Source organism: Scyliorhinus canicula, chromosome 9 (genome assembly GCF_902713615.1).
Source record: "Scyliorhinus canicula chromosome 9, sScyCan1.1, whole genome shotgun sequence".
NCBI lineage: Eukaryota > Metazoa > Chordata > Chondrichthyes > Carcharhiniformes > Scyliorhinidae > Scyliorhinus > Scyliorhinus canicula.
This window is the reverse complement of record NC_052154.1, coordinates 63955876-63972739: the sequence shown is the minus strand read 5'-3', so window position 1 is coordinate 63972739 and position 16864 is coordinate 63955876. Positions and strand designations below refer to the sequence as shown.

The window sequence follows — 16864 nt, the reverse complement described above, 5'->3', positions numbered from 1 at the left end:
GAATGTGCAGACTCCGCACAGACAGTGACCCAAGCCAGAATCGAAACTGGGACCATGGAGCTGTGAAGCAATTGTGCTATCCACAATACTACCGTGCTGCCATACTCCATACTGCCAAATAGCTCCATACTCCAAATTACGCTGTTCCCTTTCCCCTCGTGCACTACCTGAGCCTGTTGGTGCGAGGCCTTTGAGGTGAGTCAAATTAAGTCCCTTTCCTTCATGCACTTTAGAAGAAGACAAAAGATAATTAATATATTCCAGTCTTGTGTCTTAAAATGCCCGAAGAACGGGGTCCGGTATCCAGGAAGGGCATCAAGAAAACCTAGAGGAAATCCAGAGTCATGGACTGCCCTGGAGTAAAACCCCAATTTATTGATGAACAAACATTAATGGGCCAAAACAAAATATTACAGATGCTGGAAACCTTAAATAAAAATTAGAAAATGCTGGAAACAAGAAGTCAGACAGGGCTGTAGAGAATTAAAGTTTCAGTCTGATGAAAGGCCATCGACCAGAAACATCAACTTTATTTCTCTATGGATGCAGTCTGTCCTTACTGAGTGTTTCCAGCAATTTCTGTTTTTCTGTTTAATCCTTAACTGGGTTTTGATCACAGAGTATTGCAAAATTATCTTGACTTCAGTGAGCTGAAAGGTTTACAGTTCTCTTGCTTTCACAGATTTTAGGACTTTTAGTCCTACTCTTGATGGAACTGCTCATTATGTAGCCAGTTGGACAGTAATACTGTGAAAGTTTATATAGTTAGGATGCACAGGTAGGACAATTAACTATTAAACTACAAGTCCTACTCTTGCCTTGTCTAGCCCCAGGTATGGTTTTGGTTCTCTTACATTATGAGGGATAGCAACATCCTGGAAAAGGCTCGAAGGACTCAATTGATTAAGGGCCTTCAGACCCTAGAGTAAGGTTATCAGGACAGATTTGAAGAGATGGCACTTTTTATCCTTGGGGAAAAAAGTGTAGGCTTCAAAGAGGTATGATGAGAGATATTTACAATGATGAAGGAATTTGTGGGCAGCATGGTGGCGCAGTGGGTTAACCCAGTTGCCACATGGCGCCGAGGTCCCAGGTTCGATCCCGGCTCTGGGTCACTGTCAGTGTGGAGTTTGCACATTCTCCCCGTGTTTGCGTGGGTTTCACCCCCACAACCCAAAGATGTGCAGGGTAGGTGGATTGGCCACGCTAAATTGCCCCTTAACTGGAAAAAAAATGAATTGGGTACTCTAAATTTATTTTTTTTTAAAATTTTAAATGAAGGAATGGGACCCTGTCATTGTAGATTAAGTTACTAAAGCTTGTTAAGTAAGGCAGAACTGGGGGCATCAGTATTAGTCACAATATCTTTATTGGATGTCAGGATGTTACTTTCTTTCCTCAGCGCGGTCAACCTCTGGAATAAGTGGCTAGAGTGTACACTGATAATTTTGCAGAGAATGCGTAAAATGGAGCGGAAAAATTTCCTGAGGTGGAAACTTTCATCATAAAAGGTAGGTGGAGGGCAGCATGGTGGCGCAGTGGTGAGCATTGCTGCCTCACGGCGCTGAGGTCCCAGGTTCGATCCCAGCCCTGGGTCACTGTACGCGTGGAGTTTGCACATTCTCCCTGTGTTTGTGTGGGTTTCACCCCCACAACCCAAAGATGTGCAGGGTAGGTGGATTGGTCACGTGAATTGGGTACTTTAAATTTATTTTAAAAAGGAAGGTGGGCTGGCAGGAAAGAGTTGGAGAACCAATCACTGCAGTCTCCTGGATGTTGCATGATTTCCCGAGGGAAGGGGTGGTAGGGCAAGGCCTTTTATCACTTCTTAAGGAATTGTGTGACTGCGGAAAAGGGGTGCAGGCATTAAATGATGTGCAGGTTGCACCATGCGCACAGTGTCAGTGTGGGAGAGCATCCGGATTTGTCCAGTCTTTTTATTCTGCAAGAGATCTGTTGACTTACTGATAAATATGTAACATTCTGTTGAAAACTTCATAAAACAGGAAGTGGACTCTGAATTAAAGGACTAACAGGGTGCTCTACAGTTGTGCAATAATTCTGAAAGACACACTTGTAAAAATCACAGCAGTACTAGTAACAGAGTGCAAGTGAAAGGGTCCATTGTAATCAGATGAAAGTAATCATTTGATTATCTAGTATTCTTACAAGCTCTTACTGTGGACAAAGCGTTTTCCGTGCCATGAACACACTACAAAAGACTAATCTCATCTGGTTTTTAGACTATGAAAGACTTACTTCCAAATGACCTCTAGGCTGAGTTTAATAGTTCCCAGGTCATTGATATCCACAGCGACAGACTGAGGCAGGGCTGCAAACAAATCTTTTGTTTCGCAGGAGACGTTGCCAACTATGACGTGATTTGCCAGGCTTTTCAGTTCCGTTACCTGCAAGAGTGAACTGATTAATGTCTTTGATGCTTCATAGCTTTCCAAAACAGTTCTTATCAAGACCAAAGAAAAATCATGCACTAGTGCCTTTTCCATTATGAATGAAGCATTCCATGTTGTTGTCGTTGCTTTAAGTGCGGTTTTGCTCACTAGTTTAATATATCGACAAAAGTACTGCAATGTGGAGTCTTTTTGAAGCTGTAGTAGGCCGACATAATGACTCAACCGTTGTGGAAACCCAGATTAAGATTGCTCCTGAAATTTCTTTCTTCTTTAACCTCAAATATTTCTTCTTGGATCTTTAAAAAACATTTTCCCTGTCCTCTATTTGGGAGGGGAGGGGCGGTAGTATGTAGCAGGTTGGAAATGCAGACTTGCTTTTGGCATGCTTTCCCTGACAATGTTAGAAATTCAGGTCTTTAAGAGAAAATCAGGCTTTGCTTCAGACTGAATTGAGAGCAAGTGATGCTCATTGAAGCTTGTACTTCACTGCTGGGTTTTCCCCAGTGGCCATGATGTGGAGATGCCGGCGTTGGACTGGGGTGAGCACAGTAAGAAGTCTTACAACACCAGGTTAAAGTCCAACAGGTTTGTTTCAAACATGAGCTTTCGGAGCACTGCTCCTTCCTCAGGTGACTGAGAGAAGGCTTCTGGACAGGGAGAGGATCTGGAAGGGAAAAATGGAAACCAGTCTTTGTATTGAACTGTAGTATCACAATAAAACAGTTGTGAATCATCAGAATGTCTTCCGGTGCCTACTTTGTTAAATGGATATTCACCTGTAAAAAATTCCCAGGCCATCAGAAAATGAATAGCTTGACAATCAATCCTCAGAGTTGCAGGTGCTGTTTGATTTTGAAAGGTTGCTAAATTCACTAAAACCCAAGTTAGCCATCACTCTGCTCCATTTTAAATCTCACTCGGCCTGTCTTCACTGAGACGCCAATGAGTTTACACAGTAAATATCAGAGATGTCTCGGCCAGTAAACGTCAAGGTTCAATTCCCAGTGTGGGTTAAGAGATCTCAGGTAACGTAGCAGTACAGACATCAGCAAGGATTCCCATTCCCTTTACTAAGTACTGATGTCTCTACCTTCCCTGAACTTTCCTGGTGAGTTCAAACAATTAGTGTAAATGGGACTGTCACCCCAGCAAGAAATCAAAGCTTTCAATAAAGGAGCCTACCATCATGCTATAAACAACCATAGTGAGATGTAAAAAATACTTGGGCTGACCCTTTCCCCTGTCGAGTCCAGTGGAAGCGCTGCAAACTTAGAAGAGTTTTCATCCTGTGCAACAGTTTTTCATTCTTTTTTTTTTACACTAAGCCCAAGTTTGACAATAAGACTTATGGACACCGCAGGTCAAAAAGCACCTCAACATCTTGGTACTAGCTTTACAAAATCCTAGTTTGACCACACTTGGAATATTGTGTCCAGTTCTAGTCGGCTCATTAGAGGAAGGATGTGGATGCTTTGGAGAGGGTGCAGAGGAGATTTACCAGGATGCTGCCTGGACTGGAGGGCATGTCTTATGAAGAAAGGTTGAGTGAGCTAGGGCTTTTCCCACTGGAGCGAAGAAGGAAGAGAGGTGACTTAATAGAGGTTTACAAGGTGATGAGAGGCACGGATAGAGTAGATAGCCAGAGTTTTTTCCCCAGGGTGGAAATGGCTGTCACGAGGGGGCATAATTTTAAGGTGACTGGAGGAAGGTATAGGGGATGTCAGAGGTTGGTTCTGTACACAGAGTGGTGTGTGCATGGAATGCACTGCCAACGGAGGTGGTGGAGTCAGAGTCATTAGGAATATTTAAGCGACTCTTGGACAGGCACATGGACAGCAGTCAATTGAAGGGGTGTAGGTTAGGTGATCTTAGAATAGGATAAGTGGTCGGCAAAACATCGTGAGCCGAAGGGCCTGTACTGTGCTGTACTGTTCTATGTTAACCTCCCGTTACTTCATCTCCCTCTCTAGCCATATGGTCTTGGTCAGTGATGGGCAATCTGCAGGCAGGGGCCATGCGGCCCATCTGGGTTCTGAGTGCCGCCCACGAGACATTTTGTTGACCATTGCCCACATGCAGGGTCGCCACATTTCACTGATTTCCATCTGCACTTTTTTTCCTGCCGGTATGACTGAAGTGAGAAACAGGTAAAGCAAGGATATGTGAAGTCAGGTGCGTGCTGATTGCTCACAACATTGACTGTGAGAGCCATGAATTCCCTCTGCACCCAAAGTGTAAATATTTATTTTGTTTTTATCACTTGAAGTTGATTATACTCCGATTGACACGTGAATGATTAAGCATTTTCTATAACTAGTTGTGATATATTCTGTATATATTAAATGTATTCAATCTTATTCATAGGGTTATGGTTAGTGAACAAACCCGGTTTCAATCTTGTGGCTCACTGAGATCAAGGAGGGCCACTCATGCAGACCACTCACTAACCCAAGTTGCCCATCACTGGGTTAGGCAAAAACCATCACAATCACCAGGATTTTAAGATCTGGAACACAACCAAACAGCTTGGTTTGGGCTAGCACAGCGTTGTACAAAGAGCTGTGCATAGGTTGAAAACCTTGTGCTAAATTCAGCTGGATAGTCAGAGGGAGCGGTACATGAGCTCTTAGAGGGGGAGGAGATTACTTAGGCATTCTTCTGTGGAAAACATTGTAGTCAGGAAGAGTGTGGGAACAGAAAAGAAGAATTTTATCTTCCAGTCTTTGTTTACACTTCAGTTTTTGCTCAAAATAGTTTTATTTTTTAAGTACAGCTAAGATTAATGGTCAGAAGCTTAAATTTAGGCCCCAGTCTGTCGAAATAAAGACGGTAGAGTCACTTCTTGCATCAGCTAATTTGCGAGAGCTCTCAGCATAAGCTGATCCCCTGCTGGAGAGGCTTCTCTTCACAAACAGGAACATGTCAAGTAAACAATGTCATGTAGAGTGTCTCCTTGCATCATCGGAGAACACCATATGTTGCCACTCTCTCCAAGCTGATTTTATTCAATTAATTGTAATAACTGAAAGGTGGGAAATGAATGTTGCTGTTCCCAAGTGACCCAGAGATCCGTACCTTGATTGAGAGGAATTCTGTAACAAGAGGCTGGAATACCATCTCCTCACCATCCCACACTTGCTTCCCATTTGCTTCAATGCGGCCTTTCAACTTCCACCGCTGGCGACCATACTTCATGAATATCTGGCAATAGATATTAGATGGATTTATGATTCATCAGAAATATATTCATCCCCGCATCTCCTTTCAGCCAGGCTGTGGTCAAATAGCAACATCTGGATATTTCTACAGCAGTAATATTAAGACATTAATTGCTTAGAATCTCCCACTTACATTTTACAATTTTCAACAATTTGTGTTACAGCGCATTATCACCAAACATATCCTAAATTCATAGCTGGTCAGAATAAAAAAGTAAGCATTGCTGTTCTGTGCTTTCAAGCAAATTCCCCAATGGCTCCACATGTTTATCCAATGAAGAGCCAAGCCAAACACATGCAAAAATCCCATGGATGATTCCCAGCTTGCGCTGAGGTAGCAGTGTTACAACTAACCTCGCCACCTGGGTCAAAGAGAGAGAAATAAAATAAGCTTGGGATCCCAACTTCACAAATTGTGTGCGTCTGTTTTCACAAAAAAGCGGATGAAATAGAACTAGAAGCATAAAATATTAGATAGGGCAAACATAGTGAGGGAGGAGAAACAGAGATGTTTAGCATCTTTGAAAGTGGATAAACCACCAGGCTCAGATGAAATGCATCCTAAATGAAGGGGGAAAAAAAGTGGAGGCTCTGATGATCATTTTTCAATCTACCCCAGCTGCAAGCATGGTGCCAACTGCTAATGCTGTACCGTTGTTCAAAATGTTAGGGAGGTATAGGCTGAGCATTTACACACCAGTTAGCCTATCCTGTGTCATAGTTGTGATGTTATGTTTTGTTAATCAGGATGTCTTGAGTACGTAGTGTGGAACAAAGAACATCAAGCCAAGTGGTTAGCATAAATGCTTCACAGCTCCAGGGTCCCAGGTTCGATTCCCGGCTGGGTCACTGTCTGTGCGGAGTCTGCACGTCCTCCCCGTGTGTGCGTGGGTTTCCTCCGGGTGCTCCGGTTTCCTCCCACAGTCCAAAGATGTGCGGGTTAGGTGGATTGACCATGCTAAATTGCCCGTAGTGTCCTAAAAAGTAAGGTTAAGGGGGGGGTTGTTGGGTTACGGGTATAGGGTGGATACGTGGGTTTGAGTAGGGTGATCATGGCTCGGCACAACATTGAGGGCCGAAGGGCCTGTTCTGTGCTGTACTGTTCTATGTTCTATGTCAATGAACAAAATTGACTTATTTACACTACTTAAATAAGATTTGAACAAGTTCCAAGGTAAAAGTTATTAAATTAAGCTATACAATAACAGATCTCTCAATTATGCAACTAATCTCTCTCATGCCTAACCACCTTCTCCCAGAAGTCACATGATATTCATATGACTGTTCTTTAACTCCATCTGGTGGTGAGAAGCATCATCAGATTGTTAACCCTTTGTCTTCTTTACAATATCCATATAGTTACAATAGTCAAAGAGGTCTGCAGCATGGAAACGGGCTTTTCGGTCCAACTTTTCCATGCCATCCAGTTTTACCTCTAAACTAGTCCCAATTGCCTGCATTTGGCCCATATCCCTCTATATCCATCTCAGCCATATAACTGTCCAAATGCTTTTGAAAAGACAAAATTGCACCTGCCTCTGGCAGCTCGTTCCAGACACTCACCACCCTCTGTGTGAAAAAATTGCCCCTCTGGACCCTTTTGCATCTCTGCCCTCTCACCTTAAACCTATGCCCTCTAGTTTTAGACTCCCCTAATTTTGGGAAAAGATGTTGACTATCTACCTATGCCCCTGATTATTTTATAGATAATAAGTCACCCCTAAGCCTCCTGTGCTCCAGGGAAAAAAGTCCCCATCTATCCAGCTTCTCCTTATAACTCAAACAATCAAGTCCTGGTCGCATCCTAGTAAATCTTTTGTCTACTCTTTCTAGTTTAATAATATCCTTTCTATAGTAGGGTGACCAGAACTGTACATAGTATTCCAAGTCTGTTAATAGTAATATTATGTGCAACTTCAGCAAGCTGTCCCAACCCCTGTATTCAATGTTTTGACCAATGAAACCAAGCATGCCAAATGCCTTCTTCATCACCCTGTCCACCTGTAACTTCACTTTCAAGGAGCTATGAACCTGTACTCTTAGATCTCTTTGTTCTATAACCCACCCCAACACCCTGCCATTAACCGAGTATGTCCTGCCCCGATTCGATCTACCAAAATGCATCACCTCACATTTATCTAAATTAAACTCCATCTGCCATTCTTCAGCCCACTGGCCCAATTAATCAAGATCCTGTTGCAATCCTAGATAATCTTCTTCACTGTCCACCATGCCACCAACCTTGGTAGCATTTGCAAATTTACCATGTCTCCTAAATCCTCATCCAAATCATTAATATAAATAACAAATAACAGTGGACCCAGCACTGATCCTTGAGGCACACCGCTGTTCACAGGCCTCCAGTTTGAAAAACAACCCTCGCCAACCATCCTTCTTCTGTCATCAAGCCAATTCTGTATCCAATTAGCTATCTCACCCTGTATCCCGTGAGACTTAACCTTATGCAACAACCTACCGTGTGGTACCTGGTCAAAGGCCTTGCTAAAGTCCATGTAGACATCGTCGACTGCACTGCCCTCATCTACCTTCTTGGTTACCCCTTCCAAAATCTCAATCAAATTCGTGAGACATGATGACTCGTGAGACATTTCCACTCTCAAAACCATGCTGACTGTCCCTAATCAGTCCTTGCCTCTCTAAATGCTTTAGATCCTGTCTCTCCGAATACCTTCTAACCAGAATACCTGTGGTGGAAAAATGATTGGAAAAAATTCCAAGGGACAGTATTAATCACCATTTAGAAAGACAAAAATGAATCTAGGACAGTCAGCATGAATTTGTGAAGGGAAGACCATGTCTGACTAACAAGGTTAACAAGGAGGGTTGATAAGGATACCATGTTTGATATTGTTTATATGGATTTTAGCAAGTCATTTGACATGGCAGATTGAGCAGATAATTAAAAGATTGTGGGTTTCAAGGTAAAGCTGGACATTGAATCTAAAATTGGCTCAGTAGCAGGAAGCAAAGGATAATGGTGTTTTTGTGAATGAAAGGCTGCTTCAAATGGGGCCCACAGGGCTCAGTAGTGATCCCTTGCTGTTCAGGGTATTATAATCTTTATTATTATTTTCACAAGTAGGCTTACATTAACACTGCAATGAAGTTACTATGAAAATCCCCTAGTTGCCACACTCCGGTGCCTGTTCGGGTACACTGAGGGAGTACTCAGAATGTCCAATGCACCTAACCAAGGACTTGTGGGAGGAAACCGGAGGATCCCCACACAGACACAGAGAGAACGTGCAGACTCTGCACAGACAATGACCCACTGCGGGAATCGAACTGGGACCCTGGTGCTATGAAGCAACAGTGCTAACGACTGTGCTACCGTGCCGCCCTATTCGATCTATATGTAGAGGCCATGATTAAGAAGTTGGCAGATAATACAAAAACTGTCCGACAGAGGAAGAAAGCTGTAGAGAAAAAGAAGGTATCAGTGAAATAGTCAAATGGACAGTCAAGGAGCAAATGAAATCCCATCCAGAGAGATGCATTTGAGGAAGATAAACAAGCCAAGGAAATGTACAATAATTGGGAGGATTCTGAGAAGTGTAGAGGAATAAGACCGCCTTAGAATACATATCCATAAGTCTCTCAAGGTAGGACAGGTGATATAATGGTCAAGGCATACAGGATAAGAGTGGGGCGGATATGCTAGAATTGTATAAAACACTAATCGGGCCACAGTGAGAGTACCACGTCCAGTCAATGCTTCGCTTTGCAGGAAGGATGTGATCGCATTAGAGAGGGTACAAAGGACATTTCTGAGGATGCAGCCAAGAATGGAGAATTGCGTTTTGAGGAAAGATTGAATTTAAAAAAAAAGATAATTTATCGCAGGTTTATCTATCCAGAAATTTTTTTTAAAACAGGAAGTCAATAAAACAAAACAATATCAAACACTCCAGAACGTAGTAACACTTCATATAACACTATAGCAAAGTAACACATTAGAAAACACCCCATATATACACAAATAAATCAGCCACACCCCCAAGAGCTTTGTTAAAGCAAAATAAAGTCCACCCCTACCCCTTAACAACCAATAGTTACTGTACCCAGTCACCCTCCCCTACTTTCCTCTCTCCCCCCGTTGACATTCCAATACTTGTTGAAAAAGTCGATGGACAGCTTCCACCTCACGAAGAATCCCTCATCTCCAACCTCTCATGGCAAACTTAATTTAATTCTCTCCAAATGAAAAAACTTTGCAAGGTTCGCATCCAAGACCCGATACTTGGTGGATCCAAGGACCATCAGTTAAAAAATTCTCCTTTGGGCTCGCAGGGAGGCAAAAGCCACATCGGCCTCCTTCCCCACCAAAACCCCCGGATCCTCAAAATTCTCAAAATGAGAGGAGCCTATCCTGTAGACCCAAGGACGGCAACATTGGGAACGAACCCACCTCTTTACTCAAAAAGGCCTTTATTTGGAGGTATCTGAACTCATTACCACTGGCAATTGGTAAGCCTCTGTCAGATCAGATGGGTCCGTAAACTTCCCACAGGTCCTCGAAGCATTTGATCCCCAAACGGTCCAAGTCTATAAACCTAGCATCCAATTTTGCTGGGACAAATCTATGGTTACCACAGATCGGGGCCTTTCTGTACATGCCCTCCAGGCCAAAATGTAGTCGGCACTGATTCCACACCCTCAACGTGGAAACTACCACTGGATGTGAGGAGTACCTACTCAGTGAGAATGGCAGAGGAGCATAAGCCAAAGCCCTGAAGGAGGTCTCCCTATGCGAGGCCTCCTCCAACCTACAAACCACTGACCCTTGATCGAACATCCATTTCCGGACCATGACAATACTGGCATAAGACGATAAGACAAAGAAGCAGAATTAGGCCACTCGGCCCATCGAGTCTGCTCTGCCATTCAATCATGGCTCATACTTTTCTCATCCCATTTCTCCTGCCTTCTCCCCATAACCCCTGATCCCTCATTATATTTATAAAATACTTGGCTAAACATTAGATGTGCCATAACCTACAAGGCGATGGACCAAGAGCTGTTAGGTTGGATAACTCTTTTTTTTCTCTGCCAGTATGAACACAATGGGATGAATGGCCTCCTTCTGTGCCATGATGTTTTTCTAATTTCTCTATGGTTCATAATTACTGCCTGGTGACCCTGGACTAGAGGCGAGTGTATGAGTTGACGTTGGTCAAGGACAGGATCAGACTTATGCTTCCTGCCTGCTGCAACTCACTGCTGTAGCTCACACAAGAATAACAGCCCTTTGGGTGAGGGGTGCTACTAATAATGACCAGTGGAGCCGTACACCAGCAAGTCAGCAAGTAGTCAGCATCTTCAGATGAGGAGGATGGTTTTATTGGTTTTGGCAATCAGGAGGTTAAGAGAACTCAAAGTGAATGCCCCAAGCTACAAGGCGATTGAGTCCAGGTCACATTAATCTTAAAATGTAAAGAATTAAGAACTTTCACCACCCATGTAATGATATGTTCCAACATCTTTCAAACATTCCCTAAAAACATACAGAGTCAGAACAAGTGATACTACACTTAATGGATTTAAAGAAAATAATTTTAAATCTTTTGAGATTCGTTTGGGTAAAAAAAAAATCTAATTCCATTTAAAATATTTCCTCACCTCATACTGGTCTCCTGGGCAGAGACGAGCAAACCCTGCAAGCCCTGAAACAAGACACACAAAACGTTATTAGAAGAAAACATTTGCATAGAAGTTAGCGCACAGGAAAGAAACAAAATACCATGATTTCAGCAATATTGATCACGGCACTGTAAGCAATATTATACACTAACATGAATGTTGGAAAGCTCCATTCGAGACTGTAGCTGAGTGATGCCCCTTCTACTGGCAAGCTGCAGGAAACTCCTAGACAATCCTCAGACAGATTCTCGTGTACGAGTGCTCCCTCTATTTAAACCTCTTGTTTGCAAACAGCAGTGCAACCTTTTCAATTAGTTCACTTTGGGCCGTACCATGCAAGAATTTTAAAATGGAAAATAAAACGCGAAACTCCGTTTTAAATATTAAACACTGCGGATGCTGGAAAGCGGAAATAAAAACAGAAAATGCTGGAAAAACTCAGCAGGTCTGGCTGCACCTGCGGAGAGAGAAACATGTATTATTCTGCGTCCGTATGTCTTTTCTGCAGAGCTCTAAGCCAAACGTTGGCTCTCTCCACAGATGCTGCCAGACCTGCTGAGTTTGCCCAGCATTTGCTGTTTTTTACATTTGAATTGTTGGGAGGTCCGGGTGTTAATGTACAGCAGCAAAGTGGGACAGACGTGGAACTTTAGATGAACTGGAGCTTAGAGAGCATGGAAGGCCAGTCACGTGAACATTGGTGCAATTAAGTCTGGAGGTGAGAAAGGCTCAAATGAGGATTTCAATGGTGGATGGGTTGAGGTAGGATGAAGTTGGGTGAGGTCACAGATTTAGAATGGTCTTTGTGCAGGGTTGGATTTGTAGTTCAATCTTAGCTTGATATTGACTGAAATATTAAAGGCAGAACCCACCTGGTCTTTGCAGACTGGCCAGGGAGGGGGTGGAATTGGTGGCAAGAGATTGTGGCAGGAAAAAGGTGCTAGATTTGGCCTCGCTAATGTTTAGCTGGAGAAAATTACGGCTTATCTGAGTTTAGATGTTGAACAAGTAGCCCAAAGGACATTGAAAGAGTCAAGAGGCGAGTTCATCAGTATATACATGAAGGCTAAACCCATATCTGCAGAAGATATCTCACCATGTATGTGAGGAAGATGCAGCAGTCTATGCTCAGAGAAGCAAAAACATGACTGAATACACTTGAAGATGAAGTTCAGGGAAGATGGACAGAGGAAGATGATAATATGTTCAAGGACTTTGGAGAAGAAAAAGACATTAAAGATAAAGTGGTAGTTGGCAAGGATAGTACGGTTAGATAGATTTTTTACTTCAGAACATCGGCAATGATGGTGATTTTGAAAGAAAGCTAAGTATTGTTGAGGAGCAAGGAATAATTTATAATCTTGGCTGCTATGAGTGCCAGAAAGGGATATGGGATGGGTCAGCGGTATCGTGGGTATTGGTTCCAAGAATCAGCAGAAACATTTCAACAAACAGAGCATCTCCAGTCTCAAACTAGAACACTTCAAAATACGCGTACATAGGAAGAGGTAATTTAGTCACCGAGTCTGTTCTGCAGTCGAGCAAATTTTGGTTGACCTGTGACCTGCCTCCATATCCCTTAAATACCTTTAGTTAATAGTTATTTTGTAGTACAAAACTACATTTTGCTGAAAAAAAATACATATTTGTCAAAGTTTTTCATTTTGCACTCAAGACAATTCGCAAGAATTTCAGAAAATAACAAATTTATTCTGTGAGAAAAGAGTGCTGATTGGCAGAGGTGTTTCCATGGATAATACACCAGTGGCTGACAGTTAACCACCAAGCATAGTTTGAAATTTAAATAAGGCAGCTTGCCTCTCGTTGGTCAAGGTCTTGCCCCGAAAAATGGCTGTCACTAATTTTGTTTGGCTGAGACAAGTGCAATGTGTCTACATATTCTTTCTGTCTGCAAAGAACATAACCATGTGCATTCATAGATGTAGCTTCCAGTGCACCCAAATGCGCCACAATGATGATCTTAAATTGGTTGTCAGAATAATTCTTTGCACACAGAGGATTACATAGCAGATGGCCAATCACAGAACCACGTCTAATGTTGGGCACTGTGTTTTGAGTTTTGCAAGCACGGGCTAATTTGATACGGTCTACACCTTGCAAGGAGCATATAGCAGCATGGGTGCAAAATTGTCCGAGTGACAGGTAACAGAGTGCAGTGCTAAATAGTTGTTTTTCAGACTGGAGGAAGAATACAGCAGAGGGGCGAGTGTTATAACCGCTGCTTTTCCTGAACTATATGAATGACCTGAACTTGGGTGTACAGGGCACAAGTTCAGAATTTAGGGACGGCACAACACTTGGAAGTATTGTGAATTGTATGGGGCATACAGATCAACCTCAAAAGAATGTGACAGTCTGGTAGAATGGCAGACATGTGGCAGATGGAGATTAATGCAAAGAAATCTGAAGTGATTCATTTTGGTAGGAGGAATGAGGAGAGGCATTAAAATAAAGGGTACAATTTTAAAGGAGGTGCTAAAGCAGAGGGACCTGGGAGTATACGTGCACAAATCATTGAAGGTGACAGGGCAGATTACGAAAGTGGTTAACAAAACATAATGGATCATGAGTTGTATAAATTGGAGCAAGCAGTACAAAAACTAGTAAGTTATGTAAATCTATACATCCTGGTTCAGCCTCAACTGAAGTGTTGTGTCCAGTTCTGGGCATGATACATCAGGAAGGATGTAAAGGCATTAGAGAGCGTGCTGAAAAAATTCACAAGAATAGTTCCAGGGATGAGGGACTTCAGATGGTTGATGGAGGTGTTGAATGTCTGGACAGAGTAGATAGGGAGCAACTTTTCCCATTGGCAGCAGAATCGCGAACCAGAGGGCACAGATTTAAGATGATTGGCCAAAAGATGCAACAGTGAGGGCGGCATGTGGCACAGTGGATAGCACTGGGACTGCGCCGCTGAGGACCTGGCTTTGAATCCCGGCCCTGGGTCACTGTCCGTGTGGAATTTGCACATTCTCCCCATGTCTGCATGGGTTTCACCCCCACAACCCAAAGATGTGCAGGTTAGGTAGATTGGCCACGTTAAATTGCCCCTCAATTGGAAAAAAAATAATAATTGGGTACTCTAAATTAATCTGAAAAAAAATGCAACAGTGACATGAGGAAAAAAAATTTTGTGCAGTGAGCTGCTAGGGTTTCCCGATGGTGGAGGCAGAATCAAAAGGGAATTGGAGAACTATTTGAAGAGAAAAGATTTATTGGACCACAGGGGAAAAGTGGGAGCAGGGGACGAGGCAAGCTGCTCTTACAGAGAGCCAGCACAGACGGACATGATAGGATGAATGCCCTCTGTGCTGTAACCAGTTTATGGTTCTATGAAATTATTCTTCTATGATTTGCATTTAGATACAATCCCAAAATGAAATGCTTACAATTCAGTTTTCCCATTATGCTCCCAACAGCTCTCGACATATTCTGAAGGGATATCTCGCTGCCAGCAGTTATACATTCACAGTTGCTGATGAGGCATGCAAATATGTTCCTCAGTTCAATTCTTTGTGTAACACCCACAATGGATCATTCAAACACAGTCCTATTCAAGCCTATTCCAGCTCAAAATAAGCTCATTGTAAATGGAACTACACTGTGGGGTTATGACTCGCTTTACTTGAATAGTCTGATTTGACTCAATAAGTACACATTCAGAAAAGGAGTGAAAAACCAATGAGAAAATCCAAAGGTTACTCAGAGTTTTTTGAAAGATGAAAATATGAGCAGGATATGGCTCTTCCAGACATGAGCTGAGTGCAGCATAAATAAGATGTGGCAGGGGATGAGAGATTAATCATGAACTCATTACTTAAAACCGTAATCAATATTACTTAAATAGTCTATTAATGGAACAATCATCAAACAGAAATTATTGAGTGCTCCTTGCAAATTTAATCAGGCTGCTCAAAACCAGCATCCTTGTTTTTTGTCAGGGAATCCATCTCTTTTAAATGTGAGTTTTTTTTTGAAGGTGTGAGGCCAGCTCCTGGTTAATGTGTACTGCACGGTGTGCAGTGCTGAAAGTTGATCATGCGACCAGCGTTAAGTACGAAAACCCAACCACGGGATCGGTAATGAAGAAGAGGATCGACTCCATGCTGCTGAAGTGCTGTCGTAAGCTCTCTGTTGCTGGGGGAACTGGGGATCAGAGCAGTCCCAGGAGGTGTTGATAGCTCTGTGTTGCTGAGGAGTTGGGGCTCTGTGAAGTACTGGAGCCGTGCAAAGAAGAGTTGGGGTACGGAGGAGAGTTGGCAGCAACACAGCTTTGAATCTGGAGCTGTGTCTGAGTAGAGACTGTGTGGTGTAGCCTGACAAATACCAAGGGACGCAGTCTCAGACGAAATATCTGAGTCCTGGTCGGCCGCTGGGGTAGACTGAGCTGGAGCCTGGCTGCCTGACAACTCATTGCAGGCAGAAGATGCAAGAGGGCTTTTCGGGCTGAGTTGGAGCTACTGTTCAGGGAAATGGGAGGCTATATTCTCAAAAGCGAGGAACTGAAATCCCTCGTGAGGAAGACTGAGCTTAAAGAATTGAACACAAGTTATTGAAAGTGTTGGTTCTCTGTGTTTTACGGTTTAGAGAATATCACAAGGCTTGGAAATTTAGTTGCACATACAGGAGGGTAAATGAATTGTATCAGAAGGTACCATATTAAATCTGTTGATCCCACTCCCGAACTGGAACTATTGGTGATGTCGCTCTCACCCTTTTCTCCTGCACTATTATATAAACACACACACCATCCCACTCCACCCTACCTTCCTCCAAGCTTGACCATATGGAGTGGCCAGGCTCTTTATGTTGGCTATGAATAGGTGGATAAAGGGAGCCTGGTTTGCCACTCCTCCAAATGGCTCCGCCTTTTAGGGAAACATTTGTATTACGCAAGACTCTTTCCAGCAGACCAACCAAGCACTCCAACAAGTGACCACCTGAGGTACAGAGTGAGAACCTATGCATCAATAACTGACATACAGTACACTACAATATCCGCATGGTTGCAAACAGAGCTACAGTGGTTGCTAGCACAAAAGTAATAAAAATTAATCACTACAGAAGCTCTTCACTACATTTGATATCCATCCACAATTTGTGCGTCATTATAGATGTGCTTTATGAGGGCAGCACGGTGGCGCAGTGGGTTAGCCCTACTGCCTCACGACGCTGAGGTCCCAGGTTCAATCCCGGCTCTGGGTCACTGTCCGTGTGGAGTTTGCACATTCTCCCCGTGTTTGCGTGGGTTTTACCCCCACAACCCAAAGATGTGCAAGGTAGGTGGATTAGCCATGCTAAATTGCCCCTTAATTGGAAAAAAAAATAATTGGGTACACTAAATTTATTAAAAAAATAGATGGGCTTTACATAGTTGAACAGGTTAAGTTTTTAATTCGGAATTAAACTGAATAAAATACAAAATAGTAGCTCCACTGTTGAAGCATTCCAAGCAGCCCGAATGAATCTTCTATTTAAATACAGGCCTACATCCATCCTGAGAAAGCAGTATTACCTCCTAGGTTACATCGTCCACAGTCCAAACAA

The 16864-nt window shown here is 42.9% G+C and overlaps 1 protein-coding gene across 2 annotated transcripts in view; it reads right to left on the bottom strand.

The window, feature by feature from the left end:
- The window catches only part of ripor1 (RHO family interacting cell polarization regulator 1), a 229897-nt gene that overhangs the window by 60856 nt on the left and 152177 nt on the right, over positions 1–16864 (bottom strand). For both annotated transcript variants that reach the window (XM_038806778.1, XM_038806779.1), the window contains exons 9-11: positions 11273–11316; positions 5490–5615; positions 2260–2408 (exon numbers count right to left, since the gene is read on the bottom strand). In XM_038806778.1, coding sequence (XP_038662706.1) covers positions 2260–2408; positions 5490–5615; positions 11273–11316 — 319 coding nt within the window. The remainder of the gene's footprint in view (positions 1–2259; positions 2409–5489; positions 5616–11272; positions 11317–16864) is intronic.